The sequence below is a fragment of the Oncorhynchus keta genome, chromosome 33, assembly GCF_023373465.1.
Source record: "Oncorhynchus keta strain PuntledgeMale-10-30-2019 chromosome 33, Oket_V2, whole genome shotgun sequence".
Lineage (NCBI taxonomy): Eukaryota > Metazoa > Chordata > Actinopteri > Salmoniformes > Salmonidae > Oncorhynchus > Oncorhynchus keta.
This window is the reverse complement of record NC_068453.1, coordinates 14,462,361-14,472,257: the sequence shown is the minus strand read 5'-3', so window position 1 is coordinate 14,472,257 and position 9,897 is coordinate 14,462,361. Positions and strand designations below refer to the sequence as shown.

At 45.9% G+C, this 9,897-nt stretch overlaps 1 protein-coding gene across 2 annotated transcripts in view; it reads right to left on the bottom strand.

Annotated features, from left to right (window-relative positions):
- Positions 1–9,680, bottom strand: part of LOC118365954 (protein O-mannosyl-transferase TMTC1-like) — a 130,513-nt gene extending 120,833 nt beyond the window's left edge. For both annotated transcript variants that reach the window (XM_052492073.1, XM_052492074.1), the window contains exons 1-2: positions 9,281–9,680; positions 4,723–4,900 (exon numbers count right to left, since the gene is read on the bottom strand). In XM_052492073.1, the coding sequence (XP_052348033.1) occupies positions 4,723–4,900; positions 9,281–9,573 (471 nt within the window). In that variant the 5' untranslated portion in view covers positions 9,574–9,680. The remainder of the gene's footprint in view (positions 1–4,722; positions 4,901–9,280) is intronic.
- Positions 9,681–9,897: the final 217 nt, after the last annotated feature.

Here is a 9,897-nt window from a genome sequence, read left to right as displayed (position 1 = left end):
AAATGAACTACAGTAACTGTTGACATTTCCTTTTCCTGCTTTAGAAGCTCATCAGTAAAGCAAGGGGAGGAGCCCCGTATCTTATATATTTAATTAATGAGGAAGAAGACGAGATTCTTCCACCCTTCCCTGTCTTCGCTCTTCTCCCTCTTCTCTCCCACCCCTCATCCAATTGTCCTTCATCCTTCAACTCTGTTATTTCTCTCCTTTCATCTTCCTCCATCCGTCCCTGCCTCCCACTGTGACTGAAGGTGACTCAGCAGTGTTCTCGGTACACACACAACACACATTCACACAGTATACAGTATCTCAACTCAAAAACACTTCCAGCCTTAACACTCACTTAAAATGTCTAAATCAGACCTTTAATGTCCTACCCCATGGAGTACCAGCTGTGTGTGTGTGTGCGCGCAGTGAGAAACACACATTCTAGAACATTCTGAGCCACACCCTTCTAGGGCTGCAGCTGTTTCTAATAGAATGTGCTTTAGAGACACACCCTGCCCCCTGGAATTGTCTAATGGGACATTTGGTACTGATTTACAGTGTGTGTGTGTGTATGTGTGTGTGTGTATTAGCTCTCTCTCGCTCTCTCATGAGGCACGGCGTGAGGCGAGAGGGTTCCCCATGACTGGAACTGGGGATTTGAGTACTCTATCCCGATCGCACACACCCCTAATATAGTAAAGTACTACCTTACCACACACGCCTACTATAGTAAAGTACTACCTTACCACACACCCCTACTACAGTAAAGTACTACCCTACCACACACCTCTACTAGAGTAAAGTACTACCTCACCACACACCTCTACTACAGTAAAGTACTACCTCACCACACACCTCTACTACAGTAAAGTACTACCTCACCACACACCTCTACTACAGTAAAGTACTACCTCACCACACACCTCTACTACAGTAAAGTACTACCTCACCACACACCTCTACTACAGTAAAGTACTACCTCACCACACACCTCTACTACAGTAAAGTACTACCTCACCACACACCTCTACTACAGTAAAGTACTACCTCACCACACACCTCTACTACAGTAAAGTACTACCTCACCACTGTCGTGTCTTTACTATCATTAAATGAAGACTTTTAGTTTATATCAAAGATTCTCTGTAATTAGTATTACGCGAGTAAACTGATTAATCATGTAACTGTGATTAAAAAGGAAGTCGGGGAACCAAAGAAAATATTCAGATTCTAATTTTCCGAATATAACTTTTCAGATATTTTCATATCTGATCAATAGTCTTCTGATTAATTAATTCTTCTTTACCTCACGTTAGTCTCATTCCAACGTCGTAAATTGTTGGTTATCTGCACGAACGCAGTCTTCACTATGAGTCATCCATACATCAGTTGTCTTAAAATCATTTATTTATTAACTAACTAAACAATCACAGAAGTGCACACACAAACAAACAAAGTAAATATGGTTACAAGAAATGATAGGGGAATGTGCCCTAATGGGCTAAACCGGCATGGTGGCTTGTTGGACAAAAGGGAAGTGGGGGTCGACTGAGTTAAGACAACGCACAGTTGATAATTATAACAATTGAAATGCTAATCCTTTGCACATGAACGCTCACTCATTTGGGAACAATTGCAATCAATATATATATTTACGCTCAGTGTGTCGTCGGGGGCTCTGTTGAAAAGTTTGTTTCTGTTGGAGAGCGTCCTTCCTCTCTCTCTCTCTCTGTCGTGGTCAGAATGGATAGTTCAGAGTGACATTCATTCATGTCGTTATAGAATGGATGTTTCGGCGGTTGTTGGTCTTCGCGTTCAATGATACCGAATTCCTAGCTGCAGACTAGTAATTAATATCAAAGACTTGTTCTTATTCTGTCGGTATCTATCTATAGTCTAAGAGTTTAACCACGTGGTATGGTTAAAAGATTCAGCCATCTACTCAAACCTTGGCCCTCTCGTTATAGAGGTAAGCTGGTCTGCAACCTTTGTCCTCTCGTAATTGAGGGAAACATGGTCTGTTGAGAAATTCTCACAGTGGGGGTTTTATTCGGGAGACCAGAAAAAGGCCTGTCCCAGGATGCCTGACCATAACTGTGCTCGTGGGCGGTCCTCTGATTTAGTTAAACTCCAAAGGGAATTGGAGTTTCCTTCATTAAATAGTCCAAAATCACACTACACAATTTCACAAGCAGTATCATTCTCACTCATTCATCTTATACAACAATTAGATGGAAACCTCATATCTGAGGCTATTATATAAACAGTGTTATGGTAATGTGGCCGTATTGTCTCCCATGAGTTTCACAAAATTGTACCAAACGGACCAGTTCGTAGCTGGATTCTTCACCGATCTTTTATACCTTCTCCAGAACATAAATGTTTTTCGGACCTCAAGTTCTGTGAGGTGGAAGAAATTTCTTTGTTCTCTATGAAAATTCACTCTGTCTCGATACTGTGGCCATGAGGAGATAATCTCCTCCAGGAATTTACAACCTCTCGCTGACCACAGCAGCCTGGGTGTAGGAGACAGGGAGAGGGGAGTAGGGCTTGCTGTACCCAAAGAGGGCAACGTCATGACACCACACATCCCTACTACAGTAGTCAGTAATTAGCCTTGTCCTAGCCAGAACGGCCTGAGCCCATCCTGTTTCTGTAGCGTGAGGCAGCTTGATGTACAAGTACACCCCCTGGGCAGGACGCTAGTCAGTACCATACTACTCTTATTTAACCCAGCTTCAAACATGTCCATAAACCTAGAGATATACGGTACATCTGACAATGGTGACAGTGATACACTGATCTGTCTCGAACAGACACAAAGGTGTTTCAATAATAGCTATTGTGTTGACCAGACCTGCTGTAATAGTAAGTATGGCTCTCCCACATCTCCACTGCTGTCTCCTGGCCTGGTCTGCTCCACACACACTGGTCTCTTCACTGGCACAAACACACACACACAAACGCAGACTACCTCATTGTAGCCAATTACATCATTTTGCAGGAATTTGAATACAGCTGCAGCTTCCCCACTCCAAAACCTACACATGTCTCTCTCTCTCTCTCTCTCTCTCTCTCTCTCTCTCTCTCTCTCTCTCTCTCTCTCTCTCTCTCTCTCTCTCTCTCTCTCTCTCTCTCTCTCTCTCTCTCTCTCTCTCTCTCTCTCTCTCTCTCTCTCTCTCTCTCTCTCTCTCTCTCTCTCTCTCAATAACATGAAGTCAGGAGAAAAATGACTATCTACAGTATGGCGTCCCTCACCACTGTCTGGCCTGCCTTTTCCCTACAGCTAACACACTCAACATCTACTTCGCCATGCCAACCATGTTTGTGCCTAAGTGGACAGTGAGACACACAGACGGTCAGTGGGATCCCCACATGACCTGACCAATCTGTCTCAGCAGTCGCCATTGAGAAGAGAGGAGAAGATAGTGGGATGAATAGAGGGATTTCAGCCTTGAACAGCACCTCCATTCACTGGCTGGAGAACTGAATGACTGCATCTTTATGGCGGCCATATTTGATACGGAGACAGGGACTGTGTGATGCCAGGAGCTTCACGGAGAGGGTGGATAGACCACTTTTTAATCTCTGTCTTATTGTGGTGTTTGTGTGTGTGTGTCCTTCCTCATCAGTATAAGTGAAGTGAACTCCAGCTGGTACCCTGGCTAATAACATAACCGGTTTACTGCACTGAGTTCATCAGACTCTGGCACAGTCACTCACTGCAGAGACACAGCACTGCCAAAGACCTGCCACTACACAGCCCCGGCATCAGCCCCAGCCCTCAGAATGACTGACTACTTACTGCATGACTGCCTGGAAGACTGACACTGGGTGGAAATGGGACTGGGACTGAAGCTCCTGAAAAACTACGCTAGGGAGGCTAGTGCTGGTATGAGCTAGGAAGCTAAAGACTCATTCGAGTGGCTGTGGACAGGGGTTATGAGCTGGAGGTTGGTCCGTGATTAGCTTATGGTTTGGGGAGAAGGTTGGGCGATGAAGCCTGGGCTGAAGCTGGCCCTGGGGCCAGATGGAAGGATGAAGGGAACTGTAGGGTTAACACTGGAGAGACTAAGGCTGATTGGGATGCTAGACACAGACTGGGAGTAGTCTCTCTCTCGCTCTCTCCACATTTTTCTCTTTCACCCTTTTCATCTCTCACTCTCTGTCTCTCTCTCTCTCTCTCTCTCTAACTTTAACACATCGGTCTTTCTTCTTCTTTCACCTGTGAGAATGAATTATGATTCGCCTCCACACAGGATTTGCATCCATTTCCCAAATTGTAAAAATTGCCTCGCCACTTTTGAAACATTCAAGGCTAAATTCAGCTGGAACTGCAATATGAAAGCGGGAAGGTTGCCTTTTCCAGACTTATTGAACAGGGACCTGATTCCCCCAGTAGCGAGATGAGTGAGTGAGAGCCCTGAGCCTGTCTCACATGTCAAGACACAGTCACAGATTACCACGTCAGAGGAAGACTGCATGTGTCACAAAGTAATGCTACTCTACAGTATGTGAAGGAATCCATGTCATTGGTCTTACACGTCAGGGAGGAGTCATTGAGAAGAAGCATGTCTGCTGGAGGGGGTCGTGTGTGTGTGTGTGTGTGTGTGTGTGTGTGTGTGTGTGTGTGTGTGTGTGTGTGTGTGTGTGTGTGTGTGTGTGTGTGTGTGTGTGTGTGTGTGTGTGTGTGTGTGTGTGTGTGTGTGTGTGTGTGTGTGTGTGCATACTCACAGCCTCAGTGTGTATGGGGTGCACAGCGAAAAGGAGGGCGGTGAGGAAGGCCAGACGGGGGTCGTCGAACACGCAACGATCACACATGTGCATGAGCAGACAGGTCACGGCACAGTGAAGACACACGTTGACCACATGGAAGTAGAGAGGGGTCATTCCACCCAAGAGGATGTTCAATCTGATAGAGAGAGAGAGAGAGAGAGAGAGAGAGAGAGAGAGAGAGAGAGAGAGAGAGAGAGAGAGAGAGAGAGAGAGAGAGAGAGAGAGAGAGAGAGAGAGAGAGAGAGAGAGAGAGAGAGAGAGAGAGAGAGAGAGAGAGAGAGAAAGATTGTAATCACAATTTTACCATCATAATTAGAGAGAAAAGAGACTTATTCAAACTAAAACTGCAGGATATGAAACATTCGCTGCTAATGTTTCACAGTCACACTGTGTCGGGAACTATGACCCTCCTTTACAGTTGCCACCATCACCAATGACTGCAGTCCAATCCCGGCTGGGGTCAATTCCATTCGACCTCAGTCAATTAAATTCAGGGCGGGTATCTAACTTAAGGTAATTACATGAATTGAATACAATTAAATTCATTTTGGTTGAGGACATACCCTTCCCTTAATTACCAGCTTTTTGATGGTGTAATAAGGCTGAGATAAGCCATTTGGAATCTTTATATAAAATATCTTATATCTGCATATATTAGTCTATTCAAATGAAATTTTTCCACTACCCACACACAGTTATAACACAATAGTAAAATCTCCATTACACACCCAGGTACCGAAAACCATTAGTTCAGGTTACATAAAAGCATTTCTCTGTGAGATTGTAATTATGCCCTCATATATTAAGCGATTCCTCCCCCGTCTCAGAGTAGAGAAGAATCCCAAACCCAAACCTCCATTATGAATTCAATTACAGCACTACACCATCTCTGTAAAACAGCCTGTTTCTCTCATCATTAAACCGCCTGCACAGTCTGACTCCTAATACTGAAGAAACCCATACATTTCCAGGATGAAAGACTTGGAGAATCTGAAAACAGAACTTAACTAGACAGAAGGGAATCTGAAGAGAACATAACATAGGTTTTAATGGGGGAAAGACCGTCGAGCTGATTGTCATACATAAGCGATAATGGGGAAGCCTCATAAATGCCATCGTCCAATCCATTAAGTGATGATGAAAAGCAGGCTCCACCCCTCCTATTTCCTGTGTTACATCATAGATCAGACATAGTGGATGTTGTAGCATGCCCCGAGGAGAGGGTATTAACATGTGTAAGCCGGCCCTCTGATGTGATCTCGTTATAGGCCTTCTCAGTGAGTCATGGCGGATGTGCACTCTGTTATTAAAACCAATGCATTTCAATTAGAGACCAGAGACTGGACAGTGGACAATTTCCTGGCAATGTGATCTGACCAGGAAAAACAAGGCCTTTCTTATAGCCTATGACTAAGATCTGGAGCTTTTCCACACCCTGACCAGGCAAAACTCTAGGCCCACCACTGTACAGGTGTCATGTACGCTTCACCGTTGCCTAGCTACAGCACTATAGTCCCTGTATTGTGATAGAAGTGTTGAGCCGTGCAGGTAGAGTCGTTACACTGGTCAATGCTGAAACAGACAGGTGTCCAGCTCCCAAAGCACACAGTAACTGTCCCCAGGCAGCCTGGCTGTGCTGGAGGGGACAAGGGATATGACATAGGCTTCTACAGGTTACGACAAGCGCCTTTACACTGTTGTACCATGTTTATACTATGTCCCCTGGGTGTGATTCTGGACCGTAAGCTGTGACATGATCTCATAGCCTGTTTTTCTGTCATTCTCTGTTGTCATCCCCCTCTCTTTTCATCCCATTCACTCCCTCCTTCCCTCCTTCTCTCTACCTCCTATCTCCCCCTCGCCCCTGGTCCCCCTCCTGCTCTCTCCCCAAAGCCATTGTTCCATTAGTAGGCTACATTAGAGTGCTTCAGGGTTGTGTGTCCTTCACTTTGAGGACCGTCTCAGAGGCCCGACAGTGATCACGGACACAGAAACACACCGCTATACTGAGCACAGAGCCCCCACATGCACAGGTGTGGTGTATGTGTGCATGTGTCGGTGTGTGTGTGTGTGTGTGTGTGTGTGTGTGTGTGTGTGTGTGTGTGTGTGTGTGTGTGTGTGTGTGTGTGTGTGTGTGTGTGTGTGTGTGTGTGTGTGTGTGTGTGTGTGTGTGTGTGTGTGTGTGTGTGTGTGTGTGTGTGTGTGTGTGTATGAGGTGTGAGTCTCCACGTGTCAAAATGACAGATATACCTAGCAGATCTTCAAGAACGTGTGTGTGTGTGTGTGTGTGTGTGTGTGTGTGTGTGTGTGTGTGTGTGTGTGTGTGTGTGTGTGTGTGTGTGTGTGTGTGTGTGTGTGTGTGTGTGTGTCCATATGTACCACTGTCCCATATACTGTACATGTGATAAATAGGCCCTTCTCCCATAATAATGAAGCATACATGTAAATGTGAGTCAGATTTGCCCAATTTAGTCTGAATTTAAAGAACATACAGAGGAGACCAGACAAGGTACTGTAGTGTCAGAGACACTGACAACTCCTCTCCTCCCTTCTCTCTGTGCCGTCACAAAGTATTAGACTACAGACTTGAGACAGTAAGACACGCAGGAGTAGCTTGTGCCTGTGTGTGAGCGTACACACCACAGAGAATGCATCTGGCCAGCTTTGGGGCTATGTGTAGATGGAGATTCAGCTGCTTGGCTTGGCAGCAGTGTGTGGGTAACCAACTGCAGAACCAGAAGGAGAGCGCTACACAACCAGATGCTCCATCCATCGCCTCAAAAGAGAGAAACCCATTCAAAGCATCAGCACATCAGCCTTCCCTCTCCCCCTTAACCAGTGCACTAAGTATTCAGCACACACACAGCAGCTGACAACCTCTCTGTTGTCATAATCAACATCACACGTCTTCAGCTCTGAATGTGCCCTGTTCAAAGAGGATGCTGATACCTACGCTCAACACAGGAATGTAGCGCAGAGAAAAACACTTATTTGACATGTATTTTCTGGCGCATCGTGCGGTGTCAGGGAGGAGCAGCACACGGTTGTCAAACGGTTCAGGCTCTGAGAAGAGGTCAGAGGATACGGCGACAGTGTGACAGTGGAGATGATGTCTTCCTAAGCAATCAAAGTATTAGAATAGATAGGTCACATACATAGGATGGTGCGTGTGTGTGTGTATCCACAGCCCTAAAAGCACAAAGCTTTACCAGGCAGAGAATGGGTTAATCCCATGGTTGTCTACCACCTGACACTTCATATTTGTATTCCAGTCTTTTCATATCTATTGTCTATATTTCAACTTTATTGCCTGCTGAAGAAATCCAAGCACTTTGTGTCCTCACTGATTACATACAGACCTGCTGGACATGTCTATTATTATAACACTTCACTTCCCCCTCTTTTGGGAAACCGAGTGTCGCAGCGGTGCTAAAGGCGTCACTACAGACCCTGGTTCAATTCCAGGCTGTATCACAACCGGCCGGGTTAGGGTTAGGCCATCATTGTAAATAAGAATTTGTTCTTAACTGACTTGCCTAGTTAAATCAGGGTTAAATATCCATCCTATGTGTGCTAGATAGAAACAGAGCCTACAGTTCTGTGAATTATTATTTTTTGTAGTTTTCATATCAACACATCTTTCAAATAGTCTGTAGTGTGTTTTTCATCAATCTGTGACATCTGTAAACTATTAATGTTTCTGGTTGACTAATGCTTGCGCCGAGAGCCAGACCCCTCCCGCGTCCCATTGCGCTGCCTGTGACACGTCCTCTCTAGTGTGTGTGCCCGGAGATTAAATTGACACTGGCTGGAAAAGTTCCCTTGAACGACAACATTCAACACTAATATCCCAAAATGTGCCGATCAATGTTCTGCAGCGTCAAACATATCCGCCAAAAATACATTGAAGGGAACGTTGAGAGCGAATTCAGGGACTCCACAGAAGCAACAAGTGTGTAGGCAAAAAAAACGGTCAACATCTGTCAGGTCCAGCTGTATTTCGACTCTAGGATATTTGAAAATGTTTCACGTTGCATTTCTGTAACATATTCTAAGATGAAGGAGCACAAATAAAATCGTATTTTCTTGCGAGTGTGCAGAGTTCATGGCACGCTTCAGCAAGTTTAGCTAACTGCGCAACCTGACCGCCGTATCATTCTGATTATAACCCATTACAGGCGACATACATGTTTGGTGATGGTAGGTGCAGATGTGCGTCCTTCATAGCCGCTGGCGATCGACCAAGCTCAACCCAGCTCAAAGCGTGAAGAAACCTACAGTAGGCTAGTCTATGACGTTAGCCTATTTCGGAGAACCCGATACATGGTATTAATTGTATCGGATCACAAGTTGGATAGCCGACGAGGCCAGCGCATTTATGGACGTTGCCACCAACTTCAGCAACATTGTTTCTCATTCAAGCCCGAGACCAAGCTGTTCAAGTTAACTACAGAGACTTTGCAACCGATGCTGGGAAGATAACCACAGAGAGCTATAGGGGATAGAGAGAACTTACTTGAAGGTGAGGATGCATAACGGTCTGTAGGACTTGTGGCTCGTGTTATCCGCCATCCTCTTGCCCCAAAAGTCGTTGGTGAAGATGTTCTGCAGGCTGGACCCGGGCCGGACGTCGGGGTTATTGCTGATAGCCCACACATCGTCGTGCACGAACTCCCCGTGCAGAGAGTTGCTGTAGCACAGCGCGCACAGAGCCAGCAGCACCGCATATCGACCTGCTCCTCTCCCTGCTTCTAACGGGACCGTCAGGCGGAGCGGGCCAGGGGTCTTCTCTCGACCGTGTACTGTCATGTCGGCCCTCGCCTGGCAACAAGCCGCTTGGGTCTGGGAAAAAGCCGGGGTGAGTAGGGAGCCATAACCGTTCCGCTAGACAGACAGGCAGCGACTGTCTTGCCTACTGTGGGCTGCGGGGACTGACTATAAAGCAGCCAGCAAAATGAGAAGCCTCCTCTTAACGCATGCGCACGGAGCAGTACGGTCCTTCCCGGAGCTGGAGCGATTCATTTGCACCACCTAGACCGAAAATCAATAGCGCGCAGCATACTGTTTCAGCCGATTGCTATGGCACCGACATGACCTTTATCTTTAGACTAGGCCAATAATAAACAAATGATT